Source organism: Micropterus salmoides, unplaced genomic scaffold, assembly GCF_014851395.1.
Source record: "Micropterus salmoides isolate LMB-PRFRI ecotype aquatic unplaced genomic scaffold, ASM1485139v1 Ms_hic_scaffold_7, whole genome shotgun sequence".
NCBI lineage: Eukaryota > Metazoa > Chordata > Actinopteri > Centrarchiformes > Centrarchidae > Micropterus > Micropterus salmoides.
In genome coordinates, this window is record NW_024044459.1 from 22,507,330 (window position 1) to 22,530,539 (window position 23,210).

Genomic DNA, 23,210 nt, shown 5'->3' on the forward strand with positions numbered 1-23,210 from the left:
GCGTGAGATCTGATAAATGTCTGTCGGCTGAAGACTACAAGTTTGAAAATGAAAAACATAATCCAGTAACATAATATATGTCATACATATGCCTTTCTGTATAATGAGTACTTTTACTCTTGGTACTTTAAGTATATTTTGTCCTTTCCAAAAGTGTAACTGTAAACTGTAATAAACTGCAAGCATTTGAATTCAAGAATTTTACTTAAACAGAATATGTTTACACTGTGGTATTGCTGCTTTTACTTACTACACACTGTGTCACTTAATATCAAATAGTTTTAGTCTAGTTCAGTTTGTATCTCATTTTTTATTTCATTTAGCACATAAAATCTGTAATCACCATGCTGTAAAGTATGAAAAACTTCTGTCCCGCTCCTCATCTCTGCTTGAGGCTAGCGTGTGCTTGAGTTGATGCCGACAATGTTATAGTAGTACAAGGCTAAATCTATGGAGGACTGTTTTGAGTACTTTACTTGATTTTATTTTCACTATTTTAATCTTGTGCTACTTTACACTTGTCTAAATGTGTAATACTATACTTCTTGCTTGACCACTCGATGCTACACTCAGGTTTTGTCCTCCATCAGATTTCATGGTGATGACAGACTGGTTACAAGCAATGCAACATGCAACAGATGACCTACTTCAAAATTAGTAAACTGCTTACAAGGAGTGATCAGGAAAAATTCTAAAATTGTCGCTAAACATAAAGTTGTTACAGAAAAAAATAACGTATGACAGCCTGTAAAGTTATATAGCCCAGGTGTTGGAATAATATTCCCACAATATAATACACATTACATAATCTAACACATTGAAAGGAACCCTAACCTTTACCCTGTAAGTACATTTTGATGATGATAAGAAATGTAGTTAAAATTTCAAAAAGTACTGCACTATCTTTAAGGACAACCTTTCTGAGCTGTCTAAGTAAGTATTTTCTCCATGTGGTCAAACTACGGTCACTCATGGACTGTGACAAATGTTTGTATCAAGTATTGTGAACAAATCTCCAACTAAAGATTGAATGTTTTATCTGGATGATTCCAGTCTTGTGATGTTGAGACATTCATTTAAATTGAATTTTAACACAGACACCTTAGTTGCAAAGGCAGTGACTTCACTGTAGCAACTCTTATGACATTACATTAAGATCTTTATGCAACAAGTAACTGGTGGTTATCAAGCTTTTATTGTTATTGTTTATTAAATGACAGGCAAAGTCCCCAATTCCAACTTGGTAAAGGTTTTGGAGGGGTTTGAGAATCTACCAAGCATTTCATTTGAAGCACATGGACACCTTTATTCACTGCCCTTCAGCAGGCAGATAATATGGATAATTTGGTGTTATTATTAAGAAATAATAATCACATACTCTCAGTACCATCAGTAGTGACAATCTGCCAAGATCACTGGCACAAATTGAAACAGAATTACAGTTGTGTACTGTATACAAGGACTAAAAATAAGGGCTCTGCTTCCTGCCACCTCTCTTTTATGCTTACCTAATTTTTATTACTCCTACCAGATAATAACATGACAGTAGTTGCTTAAAGCATCTTAAAGTGAATTAAAATCAACTGCTATATGTTCAGTTCCAAAAAATATAAATTCTATAACACAGTTATCCTCAGTGGGAAGTACAATGAAAATAAATGTAACACTGTGGGGTAATATAATAAAGATAGTGGGTTGTGAATGGCATTAGCATAAAGTCTCACACAATCACACATTGCACCGAGGTGCATTGTATATAAACATAGACGAGATTGAACATTTTTTGCTTTAAATTCTCCCATAATTCTCAATGTCTCCATGTCGACACACAATTCAGTTCACTTACAATAAAGTTTTACGATCTGGGTGGAGCAAAAACTTCTGTTTCCATTCAACGTGCTGCAGATGTCATTTCAAAGGATGATAACTGAGCTCAGGAGTAATTAGATAACTGCCACAGTTAATAGCATAACCACACAAGAATCTATTCTTATTTGTCTTATTTTCTCACCATAACAATGCTCTCTAAAATAATTATCACCTCACATCTATCACATGCAATTATTTGTCAGTGTCACATACTAATGTCACTTTAAAAACATGCTCATATACTCGGCTTCACTTTCAAATCCTTCTCACTCTTTTTACTTCACTTTCACAGCTGTTTCACAGTCAGTAAGGGCAAATTGTACAAATAATATAAAATATGTGGAAGGAATTTATACAAATATGTGTAATAGCATACTAAAAAAAATGGACATAACTTTCACATGCCAAGCTTAACACAGACATTCTCAAATTCATAAAATACGGAAGAGTAAGACTTTAAGCTGTGGTTGAAATGAAGCTCTATACATCACATTTAAATAACCTGGAAGTACAAAAGAAATCTGAGCTCATGTGAAGTTGTGGACATTCGGCTGTAATCCTGTGTCACTTGTATGCTCACTTAATCCATATGTTAAATTGTTTTGGTTGTTCACAATGATGATTTGTTCCTGTTGCTGTACTTCTGCAGAGATTGGGTCTAATTTCCTGTTTGTTTTGCCAGGTTTCTGCATTTGTGGTTTCCCATTACATTATCACATTATGTCAAATGTGGAGGTCAGGCTCTGATGAATTTGATCAGTTGCAGCAGGAGAAGTTTGGCTTTTTCCTGGGAGCATCTAAATTGGGCAGCGACAGATGGTGACTTTTTTATCAAAAGTCGCCTGTTTTGTTACCTGCCTGTGGAGAGGAAAGAAAAGAACAAGAGCTGGAACAAGAAATTCAGGGAAAACTCACACTAAAACATTTTTACTTGTCCTTGTGGATCAATCAATTTCATTACAGCTAACAGGCTTCATCAGGGCAGAAGCTGCAGTTTTCTGTTTCTTTTCTGTTGTTTTTGGTTGTGATGTCATGTAAGTGCCTCTTATAACTCCCCATGAACAAACACTTGCATTTTGAGACCCATTTAAAGGTTTCCTGTGGAGTTATATATATATATTTTTTTGTACTTCTAGTGTATGGAGCAGTTTTTCCATGAGTGGGTTTTGTTTATCTCATGCAATACACAGTCCTGCCAATGTTTTAACACTATTCTACTCATCAGGTAGTTGCAACACGCCACTATTTTAATGAGGAAAGAAATGCATTCAACTCATTTGTTTGACCCTTGTTGTTTTCCGTTGCAGTAACCGTTTTGGTCTTACTTTTACACACCAGAGGGCAGCAAAGATCACAATTAAGAGCTTGCCATACATGTATTTGCTGTTCATACTGTATGTATGGAATCCAGATTTTTTTTGGAATTACATAATTAAAAAAAAAGATTATTTTTTAATCTTTACATTTTTGGCACTATTATTAGACCATTCTCTTGGCAGACATTTTAACTTGTTACGGGAGGAAAATGTCCTAACTGTAACTAATGTTCGATTTTAGTGTCCCACTAAGCCATGCCAATTAGCCTGCAGATACAACACTTGCGTCCTAGAACAGCTAAAAAACTTAATGGAATATATCCAATAATTATTTATTAACTATACCTGTGTTTGACAACTGAAATGTCTCCTGTGAGGTCAATCTTTATAACAGAGTTCAGTGTTTTCAGAGTGTGACTCATGAAGATAATTTGGCTTGGGAATATACTCAAAATTACACTTGTTTCTAAAAATAAAAAATTGTGTTTTTGTTTTGTACATTCGGCGGAATGAAAAAGTTGCATCTCACCTGGCCAGATGCAGCACAGCCTCCAGGGTGTTGGAGCCGTCTTTTGCACTAGTTTCACAGAACAGAGTGTTGTATGTCTGTTGGGTGAAGACAGGAAATCATTCATCCTTAATCAGAATTTTCTGTTGACTGCAAGTCAACTAGGGTAAGAGTTTGGTGTAGGCATGTAGCAGGTGAATTAGTGGGTGTTTATTTGTCATTACCATGGCTAGTTTTTCTCCATAGCTGGTAGGAACACAGTTAACTCCATCTTGTCTAAGATCACACTTATTACCCACGAGCATGATAGGAATATCCTCCTGGGACACATCCTGCTATGCAAAAAAAAAGAAGAAAAAAAAAAGACAAAAGGTAAAACCCCCACAGTTAAAATGAAAACTAAATGCTAAAAGTAGCACAAGTTTAAAATAGTAAAAATAAAATCAAGTAAAGTACAAGCCTCAAAATTGTACTGCTATAACATTGTCGGCATCAACTCAAGCACATGCTAGCCTCAAGCAGAGATGAGGAGCGGGTTACAGAAGTTTTTCATACTTTACAGCATGGTGATTACAGATTTTATGTGCTAAATGAAATAAAAAATGAGATACAAACTGAACTAGACTAAAACTATTTGATATTAAGTGACACAATGTGTAGTAAGTAAAAGCAGCAATACCACAGTGTAAACATATTCTGTTACAAGTAAAAGTCTTGAATTCAAATGCTTGCAGTTAATTACAGTACTTTTGGAAAGGACAAAATATACTTAAAGTACCAAGAGTAAAAGTACTCATTATACAGAAAGGCATATATATAACATATATTATGTTACTGAATTATGTTTGATTGATTAACTTGTACATGAAGGTAGAGCCAATTTTAATGCCTTTATATACCGCTGCATAGTTTAATTTATAATAACAACATAATGCATTAGTTGACTTGTCATGAAAATAAGTAAAACAAATAAATGTAGAGTAAAAAGTATAATATTTATGATAATATAGTGGAGTAGAAGTAGAAAGTAGCATAAAATGGAAATACTCAAGTGAAGCACAAGTACAGCTTGAGTAAATATACTTTCCACCACTGGTGTACATAGTACATCATATCAGACAATGTGTGACAGGATGTTATAAGCCACCTACTGCGTGCATTGATAAAAAGTCACAGAAATGTCAACATGCCTACAGTTTAACAGCAAAACACAATCCAATCACTGCACACCCAACACTTACATATCTGCTGCATGTAAAAAGAAAGAAATGAACATGTGATAAGGTTTAGTCTTTATTTACTCATAATTACACAAATGCTGCCAGTACAAATGTCCACAAAAGAAAAGCAGATGGATTACAGCGTCGCTATAGTCTGCTGAAGTCTGGAACTTTTTTTGCTAACAACCGTAATACAAACAGTGTCAGGTAGCAACTTTTTAGAAAAGGAGAGTAGCGCTTTACCTCAATCATGTCCACCCACTCTCTAACGTTAAGGAAGCTCCTCTCACAGGTGACGTCGTACAGCAGCAACACACCGTCCGCCCGCCGGAAATAAGACTTTGCAATGCTGCGAAACCTTAGATGAGAAAATGGGTTAAAGACACACACAAATACATAAGATGTTTATTTTCTCCAACAATTAAACATGGTAAATAATTATTTGTTGTGATAGGATAAATACAGTATGTTTGCCAACGCAGTGTCATGTGTGCATGTTCATTTTAATTTTTAGGCACCCCACACACACGTAATAACAAGCTTTATTTACATTAACTATCTATAAATTAATAGTTTGAATCTACATACATAGGTTTGCAATGACACCGTTGAAAAGTTCAGCTCACTCAATCTTTTTACATCTCAATCTAATAAATTCACACCAACACACACCTCTCTTGCCCTGCAGTGTCCCAAAGTTGTAGTAAAACTGGTTCTCCATCCACAATTAGCGTCTTCATCTGGAAATCCACTCCTGAACACACAAAAGAGACACAACCAACATGTCACACCACAAAGCTGGTAAAAAAAAAAGGAAAGACACATTTTGCATGACATTGTTAAGTAGTCGCAGACTTGATACAACTCGGTGGCAGAACCTGATCAGATTAATAGAATATCAGGTGACCAAACTAATCATTAACATTGTTATGTTAACTAAATAGCGACAAAGAGTTGGCTTCAGTTTTCCCCCACTCACCCAGTGTAGCGCTGGAGTTTAATTTGAATTCGTTCTTGCAGAGGCGAAGCAGGAAGCTGGATTTTCCCACAGCAGCATCTCCTGCCAACACGATCCTGTAGGCCTTCTCTGATGTCATATAGCCCAGGTCAGCGCTGTCCTTGTCTTCCGTCTGGAGGGGGCACAGAGTAAAGATAAGGCACTCATGCAGCACTCATAAGCTGACTGTATATGCATTCGGCATATTCACTTCATTTTAAATAATAAATTCTTATAAGTTCCTCTGTCCATCATCAGCTCTGTTGAGAAATGGAGATGAGGGATTTATGTCTCATTGCAAAGCAAAAGTTTGCAAAGCTTGGTGCCAAACAAGTGGTGGAGCTAAGGTTTGTTTTGAAGAAGGTGCTAGACAAAAAGCCAACGTGATCATTAAAATCTACACCTTGATTTTGTGATAGTCCCAAAATCCCAAAATATATTTCCAGCTCACTGTTGATTGGGATTAATATTCATCCTCTTGAATATTTTCAGCACATACTATGAGAATCTGGCCATTTATTTTCAAAATACATGTTGGAAAGTTTTATATGCTGGTAGTCTTAAACAAAAAGGTCTGAAAGTCAATCCATGAAGGTTCTTCCTCCACCTATCTTTCCATCTCCCTTTCTCAGTCAGCTTTTGGTGGCAGGACACATCCCTCCCTCCTATCTTTAAGGTAACCTCCCCTCTCTCGTATCTTCCGTCTCTCTCTTACCCGAACACTGATGGCACTGAGGGCTTTTCGTGTGTTTGGGGGTTTGGCCACACTAATGAATTCAGCCGGCTTCCAGTCCAAAACTGAGCTGCTGTCTGACCCGAATGCTGATTCACCGTCCTGTGTCTCTGCTGGCTGTAATCACACAGTAGCAGACATCGTAACACTGACACAATGATCTACACAGAAATCATGTTATCACGAGGACTTTATTCACATTACACCCTGCACATTAGCAGTAACCATGAGCAGGTTGTCATGATTTGGCTTTCTGCCTCCCCAGTCCTAGTGTGTTCTGTCTGTTTTCTCTCACCCTTGTGTAATTGTTTTGTCATCTGTCTGTCCTGTGTTTTGTGTGAGTGTGGCGCTACTGGTTCTCTCTGTCCTCATCAAGAAACCTGTGGCTTCCTACTCACCTTAAACAGATTCTGCAATCACCTCTCCTGTCTTATGCTGCGTTACAGGCAACTTGGAACTCGGAAATTTCTGATCTCCAACTAGAAAAACTATCCTGGAACGCCACTTGAAGTCGGATTTCCTACTTGTGAACTCGGAGAAAAAATATGTACCTTGACTTCACGAGTAGCAGCTGAATGACGTCACAAAACAGTCATTCTGTAGCTGGCTACAGTAAAGATTCTCATAAAGTCATCTTGCATAAAAGTTTCCAAAACATTAGGAAGTGTAACCTACAACATTGACTGACTTGAGGGTTACCAACTGATGTAGCTAGAGGGGTACACAGTTAACTAGTAACGTATGGGCTATTTATGTCAGTTGTTGCAGTTAAACTGCCATCCTTTGAAGTAACACCTAAAACACTGCTGAGGGTGCAACTGTGTGCACACTTTGTCACGGTCAGCCATGGTTTTCGTTCACTTTCGGCGTCTTGCACCACCATGCATCTGGAACGCTTTGAGGTCGGAAGTCATAAGTTTCAAGTGGGAAAAATCCCAGTTCCGACCGGTCTCGAATGCGGCATATGTACCCCGACTTTACCAGTAGCAGGCGAATGACATCACACAACAATAGCAAGTCCCATGGAAGCACACATTGTAAATGGTAAACCATAAACGAAAAGGCAAGTAAAGTACTAAATTAAAATAATACATACTATTATCAAATAGTAATACTTCTTCTGCATGTAAATTGATATAGAAATATTTTGTAGCTCTGAATCAATCTCTGATCTCTGAAAGTCATCTTCTCTACTCAAAAGTTATTCAGGAAAATGGTAAAAATGCCAAAACATTTGAAAACTTTACAAAGTATGGGCTAATCTACAACGTTTATTGTCTTTTGAGGATTACACTTCAGTTCATTGTTTTCATTAAAATGTCCCTAATTTTAATGAACACCAAGGACAGAGGGTGCAGCTGGGTGTACACTTGACAAAGAGTTTGTCATGGTCAGTCTCTGTGGTTGGAAGTCGGAGATTTCAACATTTTTCAGTTCCGAACAGTCTGGAACGCGGCAATAAACTGGCCAATGAAAGTTTGTCACAGTCAGACATGTTTATTGTTTACATTTAGCTTCATGCATCACCATGCAACTGAAGGCACTGAAGTCGGATATTTCAACTTGGAAATTTCCCAGTTTCGCCCGGTTTGGAACACGGCATTAAACCCCGGCTTTCCAACCAGTCTCTGCCATACCTGTTTCTAACTGTGCCTCCGTGTCTGCTCCTGAATCTAGACAGCACAGCCTAACACAGGTTGTTGCTACATGAATCTCAGGTTATATTTTCAGCTGACATCACAGCATTTTACTTTTAGCAAATTGCAAAAAGCTTTTCAAAATCACTCCTTAACCTCATACCTAAACCAAATGCTTTACTTCTATGATATTCTTTAACATTTATTGATTAAACTTCACTTCCCATCACTCCACAACTTAGACAGACTCACAGATCGCCAACCAAAGAAGCTATTGTTTGACTCTCTTCACCATCTAAAAACCTGTTCACCTGCATGAAACAGTCTACATATGGTAGTCTGTTGTGCCACCATCATTACAATATATCAAATTGCCTTGGTTTTTGACCAAATACCTGCAAATCTAATGACACTCCTATCAGCCTCAGCTGCACTTTGTGTTTAGTGCTACATAGCAAATATTAGCATGCTAAAACGTTACCCTAAGATTGTGGACAAGGCAAACATGATCCTTTCTAAACATTGGTATGTGTGCATTATTTTTGTGAGCATGTTGCCATGGTGACATTACAGTAAACACTGTACAGCCTCAAAGAGCCGCTAACATGACTGAAAACTCTTAGTCGTGTTGAAGGACATATTGCATTTCTACAGTATAGATGGGCATGTACTGTAAACTTGTGCTTCACTTTCTTATCATTTCACCTCAGTGTCAGAGTTTTCTTCCATCATGATGTCATTATTGTCATCCTCTTCTTTCTCCCCCTTCCTCTCTTCCTCTTTTTCTTGACCTTTGGCCTCCTGCTCCGAGTCGTAGCCTCCATGTGAGCCTCTGAGTGTCGACAGGCCGCTGTCCATGTAGATCTCAGGCAGGCTGTCCTCTTCGCACTCACTGCTGTGTCTGCACCTCAGGCCTGGGTCGCACATGGCCAAGGCCAGAGTGTCAGAGCTGAGCCGGCGCCTGTACAGAGGGTTATCCTCCATATGCTGGCAGAACCTGAGGAGGCAGTCAGGAAATAATCCGTGATGTAAAGCACAAGGGTCGATTCAACCAAATTACAATCCTATCCTTACTTCAAATTCAGCCAGGAACCTTTGCTGTTTATCACTCCCACTTCTCTACCCACACTTCACACCTGACTCCTCCCTGCATGCTGTTTAATAAAGACTAAAATGCCTCTAAATTAATAAAACAAACATTACACATTTGTATGGCTAGATAACACGAGGTGTAAGTAAGAAAAATATTTGTTTGTTATATAGGTGAACCAACCCACAGTTATACTTAAATACTAATCCTAATGAACTTATCAAAATACTGATACAGTGTACCACTATCTGTTTGACTAAATCAAAAACTATTGCTTTCAATATCTGTTTTTATTAAAGTGTAATTTGTTTATATTAGATTTGCCTCTGAGCAATTCTTAAGTCTGTAAAGTCTATAAATGATCTGTGTCCATCATATAGTGTGTGTAGTCTGCATCAACACAGTACAGTTTGCTGTGTGTGTGTACATTTATATGCTTTTGTCTTGTTTTTCCTACATGCTTTGAAGGTAAGGCAGTGCACTGCGTGTACACGCATACCTGTAAATGTTTGTAAACGGCAAAAAAGATATAGCCTCATGTAATACTTATGCTAACATACTTTATTGCTGTTATGTGTTCACTTAAACAGAAATGATCACCATCCCACCTCTTAGTAAGATGTCAAACTGTATATGCAGTAAGTGGATTGCTGCATATCCTCTTTTATTAATCACCTTTGTCCCCAGACACCACACAATCATGTGGTTCAACTTCTCAGCACATCACCTTGGACAGCACCTTAAATAAATATCTCACAGCATATTCAACATTTACTCTACTACTGTGTAAGTACACAGTTGTGGGTTCTAAGAAAAAAACAACCTGTTTGTCAGTGTACTTAAGCAAAATCCCTTTTGTGTTGTAGATGCAAACCTGATAAACCTGGTTTGAAATAAAAAACCCTGAAGCTGCTAATCAGTTAATCATCTTAAACTTACTGTTTAACTTCTGTCCTTGATGCAACTTAACAATAACAACTCTCCTTTACCCTTGTGAGTTCCCCAAAGGAAAAATAAAAATGCTTAAGGAATAAGACGATAACATCATATAGCCTATAGTGTATACTGAAGCACTCATACACTGGTGCAGAAAGCATGGTGATATTTGAACATTTATAAATTCACCATCTGCATTATTTGTAGCTCTTACCTATCCATTAATGCATAAGGTGATGTGTAGCAGATGCTTTTACTTCTGCTTCTGTCCTTTATATCTCTTGGTGACCCCCCCGTTACCAGACTGTAACACACAACAATACACAATCTGTTTTCCATGGTTTGTGTTTTTCTGAAATTGACAAATAGCCTACACAAACTCTGAATGTTACTTCTTAACAGCTGTTAAATTATATAAATAGGTATCAGAATATAAAGTTTGATTTCTGTTTCTTACTGTGAAAAATGAAAAATGCATGCAATAGACAATCAGCAGGGAGAGCTGCAGAAAAACCTAATTAATCAAATACAAGACTGCAGAGAATTAGACTGCAATTCAACATTAATGTCTTAAAACAAACTAAAAAGACTGTAAAAAGATTGAAACTCAACTCAGAACAACATAAATAAATCCAGTCAGATAACCCAAAAGTGAACTGAATATTTATATAAAGATGCATCAGAGCACTGAGCAAACCCAATGCATGTAATAACTTCAGCCTCTTGAAATTTTTAAAACTAAACTTGGTTTTTATTTTGATTATTTTTGGATACAGTGGTGCAGCTTTACCCTAGTGATCCTCTCCAGAGCGGTCCTCAGGCCATCGTTGCTGTCATGGAGCTTCCTGTTGGCTATCCTATACACACACACGGAAAAATATCTCTCTTCAATATATTTATTTTACTTTTTAAATATAAAATATAAAAGTGCTACCTGAGAACAGTAAGATCTCTAGTAGAAACCCTCAACAACAGTCAGTCTCTGTGATGCTGTCTGACTTACTGCAGAATCTCAATCTGGCTCTCCAGGATGTCTCGCTCATCAGAGAAGTGCTTCATGAGCTCCTCGTCTCTGCAACAAAACACAGTCATAAACACAGTTTTTGGTTACTATGATTATTAACCAAATGAACAATAAAAGTAACCTGAACAAGTGATGTGTCACAAAGGCCATCCTATAACCTGAACTACATGTACATCATGAGGATAAAATTCAAAATTCATGCTGACTTTGGAAATTGACAATAGATGATATGCCTCGGTGTCAGTCAAACCAGAACATTTTTCACCACAGATCAACTGATTCACTCATTCATTACAGCTAATTCACGATTAACATGAGCCAGCTCAGAGATAGAGACACATCAATGCAAACACCATCAATGAGATGGACCGGGGAGGCGGAGCGTTATCCTGCCGGTGGCCCTGTTACTTCTGTCACTAAGCAACACTTCTGAAGAAGTTTCTGTATGTGTGGAGTCACTCCAGGATATCCTGTTTCAGCTGTGACAAAACGAAAACACCCCACACAAACGCAGTCAGTCAGTCAGTCAGGGGCGTGGCCTTGGCATCTCCCTGTCCCTCTGCAACAAAACTTCTCAACAGTAGAGTGTTTGATAAGCACACTGGGACCAGATACATATACTTGATTATCATAAAATAAATGTACTTTTCATTAAAAATAGACTGGAAATGTATGTAAGATGGACAATGTGATGTAGAACAGGGAAATGCAAATACTTATTATTCTCAAGTTCAAATTAATGTCCAAGTGAGGTGAGAAAAATTTGCATAAAAATCTACTCAGGGCATAGAGAGATTGAGATGATGTGAAGTCTTAAAAAACAATCTTTTTCCTTCAGTCTGTGAAAAATTTTAAAATACATTCCATAATATATGATCAGCAGAGACATCTGTGGACAAACGTGACTAATAAAACATGAAGCTATGCTCCTATTTGACTGCACTTGAACTTCTTGTCTAACCCCCCCATCCCCCCAAAAGGTTGCAGAAAGAATTAAGACTCAACTCAACAACATGAGTCAAAATACATCCACTCAAAATGATCCAAAACTGAACTGAATAATCATATAAAGACATGAAACATGTAAACATCAACACACAGCACACATAAGGAAATCAAACCAGACCAAACTGTAACACATTCACCGTTCAGAGCTGATGCTTTGATCCGTTAGCTCTGTCTTCAGCGAGTCCATCTCACTGTGCAGACAGGCAACTTTGGTCTGAGACTTCATCAGCTCCTGTTTTAACCGCTGGTTCTCCTACAGAAAGAGAAAACGGAGGAAAATCTGAGTCAGAATCAGAATCACTTTCATAGGCCCTGCATGTGTAGACATACGATGCTCTCAATGTACAATGAGCATAATTAACAGGACAACAAGCTCAACAAAATAGATGTAAAAACTACTATGTAGACCTACATGTATGTGTATAAACATAAACTATAACATTTTTAGACAGTGAGACAATAAAACAAGAGTGCAAAGGTTGCTGTAATAAATATTTGTGTGCAGGTAGTTTTATGTACATGAAGAAGGTGTATATAATATATGCAGTACAATATGAACAGCATGCCTAGATGTGTTTTGAAAGATGATTTTAATGTTCTTCAAAAAGGAAACTGAATTTCAACATTGAAAAATAAATAGTAAATAGTTTACAGTGTGTAATGACGACATTCAGCCTCACCAGTGTTAGCTCATTGATCTTCCTCTTCAAAGCTGGGCTCTCATCTTTCACAGTGATGTTCTTGTACTTCTCCTCTATCTTAGTCCACACATTTAGAATTATGGTTATTTGACTTTCAGGTAGTGCTAAATCAGATTGTATTAAAAATTGTAGTTTTTTAATCCTGCGTAATACTGTTCACATGCACGCACACACTCATGTTAACTTTGAGGTTTCAGTCAGTGGATTCTAGTGAATGGAGTCCAGCTGACATTTATGTCAAAGAAGTGAAAAATGTACCATCTGCATCCTCTGGATCCTACACTGCAGCTCACACACTTCATTTTCATAACCTCTTCGCAGCTCACCCAGCGTGGCCTCTGTTTGCTTCTTCTCCTACACGAAGACAGGCACACAATAAAAAAAAATCATTAGTTGCATTAAGATAACAGTGAAATTATTGTATGAATGTGTGTTTGTGTGTATTTGGTCTCTTTGCAGTTATGTAATTTCTGTGACACATTATTAATCTGTGCTATTTTAGGGCAACTGTGGATGGAGGTAGCTGGAGATAAGTGTATCAGCAACTGATATTAAAAACCTCTCTTACAGGTGTCAGGACACGACTGTGTGCAGTGTGGGAGAATACAGGCGAGTGCCCTCTAACTTTGTGTGCTTTTCTTAGACAAAACAAACACCAGCTCCTGACTTAGCTGAGTCAATGAAGTACACTTACATAAGTTTATACACACAGACGCAGTGATAAGATAGATTCATGTTCCCGCGCAACTTTGAAAAAAACATCAGGACCAAAGATACAATGAAATGAATAGTTAAATAAATCAGCCGGTCTGATACCTGATCTAACAAGTGATCTGTACAGTTCTGTCACCACGTCTGTCGTTTCCACTTTTAATTTTTATGTCATGGAAAACTAAATATTGTTATCAAATCTTATCATTCCACATGTGTTTCACCAGATTCCAGGAAATATCTCCAGCTTTTATGAAACTCACAATCAGGTATCTAGAAAAAAAACAACATGGCACTAAAATAACTTCTCTCATCACTCAATCGACACGAAAAGACTTAAAGGTTCTGTATATGAGATTCTGAACATAATATTGCAGCAAACCAGTATTTGCTATCTAAAGATGTAGTGGAGTAATGGCGGAGAAAATTCTGTTGCACTCTCTCTGCCTGTGTTGTTGTTGTGAGGAGTGTGATATAACCGCTGTTTCGTGTTTCATCTAACTAATTAAGGATTTATTTTGACCAAATCAGAGTTGGCGATTGTTGGAATAGTGGAAAGACTAACCAAGACAGTTTAATTCAGTTTTGTTTTGTTTTATGATGACCTATGAGGTAAAATTATATATTTTTTCAATGGAGTCTGGTGGCAAGCGAGAGAGAGGCGAGAGAGAGATCTTACTGTTTAACAAAAAGCTCTATCTCCGTAGCGATTCTTTCCATAATGTTGTCAGACACAGTCTTTCAGTGGCAAAACCAAGCACTTTTAGTGGACGTACTTTGACTGGAGCATTTGTGATGTAAAATTACTGTTTTCTCAATGGGGCCTGGTGAGCCATAGAGGTTTCTTTTTATCTGAGATGCTGGTGCTCTAGTGCGACATATAGAGGCAGCGAATGTGAGAGGTTAACAATAAGTTGCTGGCACATTATCTGAAGTTGCAGTGGTGGCATGCCAGCAGACTTGAATCATCAAGTATGCAGTCTGATTCTCTATAGATTATCATTTTCATCCACACATCCTTATCATCACAAATATACCGACCACATCATTAAACACCATCTACTGTTTCATATCTCGGATCCACAGAGTTGTGGAATCCAGCTGGTCAGCAGGCGTGTCTGAGTTTGGATCAGTAATCTGGTATACAGCCATGTGCGTTTGTTTGACATGAGGGATGAGCTGAACAAACGTTCCCTGCTTATCGCTTTGCCTACACAAACTCCAGAGAAACAAAATACATGTGCCTGGAATATTAAGACAAGACCAAAAAGTCATGTTTTGTGTTTTGGGGGTTTGTGTGTGTGTGTGTGTGTGTGTGTGTGTGGGTTGGGGGGGGGGTCTGAGATTGTCCCACCTGCTCTCGTGTTTTTCTCTCAGCAGCATGAATGCGTTGATCCATCTCCTCCTCCATTTCACTGAGCTGCATCGATGCTTGGTCCTGCGCTCTGCACAACAATGATAGGAAAATTTAACTGTACTCCACATCCTTTATCTACTGTTACTGTCCCGCTTATCCTACTAGTTGAGGTATCTTGTTCTAATTAATACAGCACCCACTGGTAGCTCTACGGATTGACCTGTTATCAGTTTTCTTGCATGTCTTTCCATTTCCAGATTCCTCCTCTGTTGCTGAGGTGTCCTGTTTTTTTAGGGGGTGGGGATGTCCTTATACCAATCAAGGGTCTAAGCATGGAGGGAATCACATATTGTATAGCCCCATGAGGCAAATGTGTGATATTGGGCTAAAGTGCATGGTTACAGGGCAGGTGAAGCGTTTTGATAGCTAATAATGAATTTGGATATTTGGACCAAGACAATATAGAGAACAGAAGACAAATACCTTTATAGTTACGATAACAGCAGCTTTAAAAATGTTTTCCACAAATCATGCCTGTCTTTTACCAAACAGTTTTAAACTAATAAAAAGAAGGAAATCTGTAATTACTGTAGGAACTAATGCTTAAACAATGAGGCTCCTCCCGATTAACATCAATGTCAGATGAAAATCTTCATTTCATTTCATTTAAAGTGAGTGTTTGCATTCGTGTGTGTTTCTCACCGTTTGATAGCGAGAGCCAGGTTCTCCATCTCTGAGTTCTGCTGTTTGATCTCTTTGGTGAAATTTATAATGACTTTCTCAAGCTGAGGTATCAGTCGGGGCTCAGTCAGACTGATGTTCTGGTACAACATAGCTGCTTGTTCACTCCTGGAAGATAATCAGGATTTGACATCAGCTTTGCTCCAAAACATGACTTACTTTAGGACTCCTGGTTGTTCTGTTTCATACAAAACCTGAAATTAACATTGGTCAACTGAGAGTAAATGATGACAGATGATACGCGTAATTTTCTAATCTAGTTAGTTGTTTTATTGAGTCAAACAAAGTGAATTTGAATCACAATAATGCAGTATATTGGATTGTGCTTAAGACAAGATAGGAGAAACCTTTGTTGATTCCCAGCGAGGGAATTCAGTATTTGAATTTAAAGGAACAGTGTGATATTTTGGGAAATACGCCTCTCTCTAAGAGTCAGATGAGAAGACTGACATCACTCACATGTCTGTCCGTTCAATATGAAGCTACCAACAGTAGCCAGTTAGCTTAACTTAGCATAACGACAGGAAACAGGGGGGAAAGGCTAGCCTGGCTCTTTCCAAAGGTAACACAATCAACCTACCAGCACCCCTAAAGAACAGTTATTAACACATCTTGTTTATTTGATCTGTGCAAAAGAGTAAAACCTGCATTTTGCTGGCAACCATTGGGGACTCTAGGAAATTGCTGGTCCCAGTCAAGAAATAGTCTGGCATATAACCCCTGTAAAACTGAGATTTCTGGTTTTTATACTTACACTGGAATAAAAAAAACAGAGAGATAATGACAGAGCCAGGTTAGCTGGCTGCCTCTTATCCAGGCTTGCTAAGATACTGTAAGCTAACCGGCTGCTGGCTATAGCTTTACTATACAGACATGAGTGGTGTCAGTCTTCTTATCTAACTCTCTAATTCCAACCATGTAAAACTTACAACTTTAAAGTATTTCGGTGTTCCTGGGTATTGTGCATTTCTACTATAGTTGATTGATTTTCTTGATTGCCCAAGTTAACAAAATCAATAAACAATCAAAGCAAAAAGTTTGCCAGCTGTTTCTACTGAGTAGAAACCATGGAAGGCAAAATGCTGCGTCACTTAACTATAATAAAGCTGAATGTACAACAAGATCCAATACACGAAAGCTGCATAAATAATTACCAAAATAATTACTTGCAAACACACATTACATGCCACTTTGTCTCTGTATTGGCCAGTGACTCAGGATAATAACAATGCAGACCAGAAGAATGTGTGCAGCGTACTCACACAGTTTATTCTATGTATGTCGTTCTTAAGTCATTATAATTATACAATGATAAAGCCTCCTGCGTCACAGCACAATGGTAAAAGTGGGTCATATAAGTCTACAGTGTGTTTGTGTGTGTGTGTGTGTGTGTGTGTGTGTGTGTGTTTGCCTTCTGACAGGGCGGACAGGCTGTAATGATAAAGCATATAGACACTGCAGCCTGTCTGTCAATAACTCGCTGTAGTGTCACACACAAACATCAGACTGATAAAGGCGGAGATGCCCGACATTAAAAAATAAAGTTGTACATAGAAACTGTAAGCTTATAATTTATATGATCATGTGTTTGTTGTAAACACCTCACCTCCTGAGGAAATCTTCAGATATTATGTGGACAGGAAAAGCTGCCAGCAAATGCAAATATCTTGTTGTCAATCAGTGTCTCAATGCTACAGCAGCTGCACCAGGCTGAGTCCCATACCAGGTTTGGGGTCTCACACACACACACACACACACACACACACACACACACACACACACACAGGGCTGGCCAAAAATGTTATCACCATAAAAAAAACCCATACCATTCGATATTGATAATTATCACATAATCATCATTATTTCTTTCAGATTTAAAGGCTGAAAGATGGTTAAACTTTTCTTTATGGTCAGAACTTGACAAACAGTGGATCACTTCACAAATCTGAGGTAGAACATTCAAAACTATTATGATAAAATGTTCTTTCAAAAAATATTATTAGTAAATATTTTTTCAGTCCCTTTTCCTCAACAAAATAAATATCTTAATAGAAAAATTTTACAAACATTTATTGACAATAATAATTATCATTATTGTTATATTTATATATATATATATATATATATATATATATATATATATATATATATATATATATATATATATATATATAAATACACAGAAACAGACGTAGAGGCACACTTACACAGGTTAGGATACCAGTTGAAATGTTTCAATTCAATCCTGAGTGTTGGTGCTACAAAAATCAGAAACCATGACCAGGAACATGTTTTTCTACAAAACCCTCTTTCTACAAAAGAAGCCAAACTTCTCATATGGTAAATATCCAAACACAAGCAACCCTACAAGAATTAAATATATTATATTATTATTGTAACTACACTGTACACGCCGAGTTTTACAGTGGTTTTACATGCACCGCGTTGCATCATGGAATCACCGCGATCGGAATTTTGAATTTTTAGGCGGTTAGTTCTAAACGGACATTCGAGAACGGACATCGTTCAAGAAGAAAAAAAAAGAAGCAAACATTCTGGGACGAAGGTGAGTTAACTTCACGTTATGTAACTTACTGTTACCCTTTTTTATATCATATAACGTTATTATTTCTGCTAATCTGAGTGGATGGTGACGGTTTCGTCTGCTTTGATTAGCTAACATAAAGTCAGCTGTCCCCTTGTGGTTTAGCTAAATTGGAAATAACGTTAGGGCATGGGCAGAAATAGGTGCTTTTATGATAAGGTAGCTAACATTATTAACGCGCTTCTTCCTCCATCAGTCCATTGAAATCAGGTATGTACTGGTAGTTGCTAACGTTAGCTACCTTGTTCATCACAAATTGATGCTATTTTTAATCTGCCTGAAGTAACGTCAACATGGTTCTTTCACTGTTTGGATGGATTGACTAGCTAGCGCGACTGTCATTTAGAGAAAGAGCGCCTGCGAGACGAAAGTGAGAGTGAGGTCTGCTCTGCGGTCTTGGCCATTAGTTGAGATACGCTGCCAAATAGGTTTAATCCTAAATAAACTACCTATAACGTTACAAGTAGTTATGTCTCTTCGTATTAATTTCTGCTGTTATTGACGTAATGTGCAAAATGCGCAACCAGATGTTCGAATATATGTGTTTTTTTAGAGGGAATAACGTTATTCGAACGTCAGTATTTGAGCAATTTTTCTGTTTGTAAGTTTTTTATTGCGCTCTTGACTTCTGAGAAGAACGTCACGTCTGCCTCCTGTCAGTGAGTTAGCCGTAAAAAGGTAGCTTCTATGTTTGCTATCTTCTTATAACTGTTAAAGCATATCAAGAACTGATTTTATAACATTATCGTATATATTTCTATCGGGGTTTTTTTGTCCGTTTTGCCAAACATTTTCAGACAACCACCACGTGTTGTGAGGGTGAGCTGACCAACAGCCAACTAAAGTTAGCTAGCTGCTAGCAAGCTAGCTAAGGCTGTCAGGTGGCTTTCTACAGTTGTTTTTTGGGGCTGCCACGACAAAAAGTTTGAAATAAATGAAAAATGAATGGTTTTATTTTATAGAAAATATGATTGGTGTTTAAATACACCATAATATGTCTGGATCATAGGGGTCTAATGGTAAATATTTTTTCAGGTTCCTTCTGGGCCGATGCCGATGTTCAAAATAGCAATGTGGCCGATGGCAATGGCCGATGTTTGTTGTTTCTCAGATTTTGTTATAAGATTGGGCTTCATTTGAGTCTGAGGCTGAAATTGACTATAAATGCACCCATAAAAGCTTATATCCTTGTATCCTCTCTTTTTTTCCCGCTATTTTCTGTTTGCATCCTTGAAGGTTAACTGGGAGAAGATGACGCCAGAGATTCAGTCAGCCATTGCAAATTCTACTAGACCAAATCCTGCTGCCAGAAGAGCGATGGTCAGAGAGCTTGTCGATCAAATGAGGATGCACAATGCAAATCCAAATAGAGGGATCTGTTTGAAAGTTGTAAACGATATAATACAGAAGTACCCCACATGTTTTGGGGATGTGGATGATGATGAAAATACAGCTGGGGCATCGCTCGTCCAGCAAGTAAAAACCAGAATCGAGCATGTCAACCGAAACAACACATTGGCACGGTTAAGGAAGAATAAGCACAGCAATCGCCAGGCGAGGACAAATGGAAGAGGTCCCGTTGATCAATATGGATGTGTCCGATGGGCACCTCAAGAACTCCCCTCAGGGGAGACCGATGAAACCCTACAAGACTCAGATGCAGCAGCTATATGCCCAGGTAGGAATAGTGGAAATTATATTTAGGCATCCTTAGACACAAACCTATATTTTATTTTTGAGTATTGATGCATCCAAATTTTGACTCCCCCCACCCCTAGGAAGGAATGTCAGGCATGGAGAGAGGAGCGCTTCAGAGATGGCTTCAGAGAACCTACATTCTCCAGCGTTGTGATCTCAATGCTGACCCTCCGCACAGCGTCTCAAAAATTAAGGATGACTGGCCCTTTCTCTTCTCCTTGAAGGGCCTGTTCTCGCAGGCTTCATTCATTGAATCTCAGTGGAATCATTTTGTGATTAAATTAATATTTTATATTGTCAAAATTAATGATTCTCAGCTAATTAAAACTGAAAACTAACAAAACTAGTTTTAAAACTGTTCAGCTTTACCTGAGAGAGGTTTTGTCTCACAAACAACACAGCTGATTGTTTTATTGTTTGCTAAAATATTCTTAATTTCCTTACACTAATATCGGCCATAATGCTTATACTCTGTGGTACCACCAAGAATAAAATGAAAATATTTAAAACCCCCAGATAAATTTATAAAATTTATAAATTTTTATGTAAAGTGGAAAAAGTCATCCACAAGAGTCCATAATGAGAAACTCTCTTTACAAACTGCTTTTAAAGATGTTACAACAACAAAACATCACTCAGCGGGGCCAAAATAGAAAATCAATTTAAGAAGGATTCGGACCCATATCGCCACATGGTTAAAAACTGTTAAATTAACAGACAGATGTATAACATTATAAATATAATGATTCAGTTTAGAACATACATTTCAGTGAATAAAATTTGCCACAAAGCTTCAGAGCGATGTTGGTGTTAGTGTGAAAATAATGTTAAGTAAGAGGATTTGGGTTTGTTTTTAACAATCAGAAAGATCCAAAAGACTCAACTGTAGGCAGTTTCAAGGTAGTTTAGTCCTGCAACTAACAATTATTTTCATTATTGATTAATCGTTTTACTATGTAATAAAATGATCCATCAAAGGTTTCCCAGAAACATTTTGTTTTTACAAATAAACAGTTCAAAACCTAAAGATATTCAGTGTACAATCATATTAAACAGACTCTCAATTAAGAAACTATAGGACAAGGTAATGTTTGGCATTTATGCTTGATTTCTGTCTACTACTGTTACTAATTAATGGAATAACAGCTCATCATGTTTTAACTTTTGATCACCTTCAGGCCTCTCTCTCCACACAACTAGGCCTACTTAGGCTATATGTTAATAAAAGTAGTGAGACATTAGTTACTTGTACAGATCTCACCATACTGTATCTGAACAGATGAGTCAACATGAAACCTTTATCTTTCAGATGCCTTGGGTTAATAGACACACTCAAGACAAATACAGCTAAACACTCTTTCACACACAGACACAGTCACTCTTTTTCTGTTATAAAGTCACAGCATGGATATGTTATTCAAATAACATCACATGATCACTGCTCTTTCCTTTTGCTTTAGCCTGATATATAATTTGTGAATCTCCCTGTGGAGATCTTTACGCACACTGAGCTTACTGTTGAACACGCTCGTATCATCTAAAGTATTTACATATTTTAAAGACATCCACCCGTCTGTACTGCGCCACCTTCCTGGCTGCCCAGCGGACAGGTGTGCGCGCTCACCTGGGGATGAACTTGGCCTGCTCGCCCAGTCTCCTCTGGAAGTGCTCCCAGGCTGCGGACGGGTCTCCTCGGTCCGGCTCCATGTCCTCTGCGTAGCGGTCGTGGAAGCCGCTGATGAATTCCTGCAGGGTGACGGTTCCGTCCTGGTCGACGTCCAGCCGGTTAAATATCCGGTCGGCCTCGGCCGCGGTCACCTGCAACTCTGCACAGACGGTGAGAAACTCGTTTCTCTCGATCCGCCCGGAATTGTCCACGTCGTAGGAGTAAAAGAGGGTGCGCAGCCGGTCCTGCTCCTCTGCGCTCATTCCCTTGATGGAGGGATGTGGCAGGCTGGTTAAAAGAAGTCGTTTCAGTAAATTACCGAGACGAACGAACCCAGAAACCCGACAGAAGTGCCAGTGTTTATTTCCCGTGACACCGGGATAGCTCCAAACTTCCAGACTGTTATCCAGACATTTCGACAGCTGTCATGAGTTTGCAAAACAAAAAGAAAAGTGATGAATAGGCTGCATCAGTTTTAACCGATGTAACCGCTCGATAAATCAAACGTGGACACTCCTGCTCCTGTGCTGTCTTCACCAAATAATTCTGTGGTTTGTTGCAGCGAATCGACCGTCGGACAAACAGAGAGGCGGTTGTGTCTGACTCAGGTAACGCACCGGTCGTCAGTACAATGTGTAGTGTGTGTGTGTGTGTGTGTGTGTGTGTGTGTGTGTGTGTGTGTGTGTGTTCAGGGCGAGAGGAGCTCTCTCACCTTAACAATAGAGGTCTGGGCTTCAGGCCAAATGAAAGCGCTTTCATTGTGGGGAAAGGCTAATAGCCTGTAGTGTATTTGAATAAACTTTATAAATGATAGAACTTGAGATCATGAGCCTGTATAAATACCATGGCAAGAAAAAAATGTATTTACCTGAGACGCATGTCTACATATAATGTAGGCTACTGTACTAATTCATTTTCAGACTATAAATCAATAGAAATAGTCTATAACTTTTGATTTAATGAATGCAAAAGTAACTCAGTCAGTAATAAACAAAGGAAAGACTTGCGTAACTTGCCTGCATAAATATGTATACTCAGTTGAGACTTGGGATTGTGTTTTGAATTTAAGGATGAGCCTTTACTGTTTTCCCATACTGTGTTAAAGATGTATTTTTCCCCCGTAACTGTGAGGGATCAGTTACTTTAGATTTAGATTTAAAGAAGGAACAATCCTGGACATGATCTTTCAGAGCGTCAAATCTGTCACACCATCTGTTGTTTTCAACAAGTCTTTGTTTTTAACAGTCTGTTATTACTTTATGTACATATTACATTAGGTAAAAATATTAAGGAAAACAACAGGGCCAGATTAACCCACTAAAAGACCCCAAGACAGACCCTGTCCAGCCCCCTTTGCGCCCCACTTATTTAGTTATAAATTGATGCGGTGTGT

General features: G+C 38.2%; 1 protein-coding gene across 1 annotated transcript; it reads right to left on the reverse strand.

Annotated features, from left to right (window-relative positions):
* Positions 1-1,191: 1,191 nt before the first annotated feature.
* Positions 1,192-22,238, reverse strand: rasef (RAS and EF-hand domain containing). The gene is given in 19 exon segments (XM_038704723.1): positions 1,192-2,691; positions 2,694-2,727; positions 3,715-3,791; positions 3,918-4,025; positions 5,157-5,271; positions 5,586-5,667; positions 5,893-6,043; positions 6,626-6,760; positions 8,986-9,277; positions 10,521-10,600; positions 10,602-10,610; positions 11,097-11,163; positions 11,310-11,378; positions 12,476-12,591; positions 13,019-13,096; positions 13,298-13,393; positions 15,105-15,195; positions 15,810-15,956; positions 21,776-22,238. Coding segments are annotated over 19 exon segments (2,118 nt in total). The 5' UTR covers positions 22,081-22,238; the 3' UTR covers positions 1,192-2,625.
* Between the last annotated feature and the right edge of the window lie 972 nt (positions 22,239-23,210).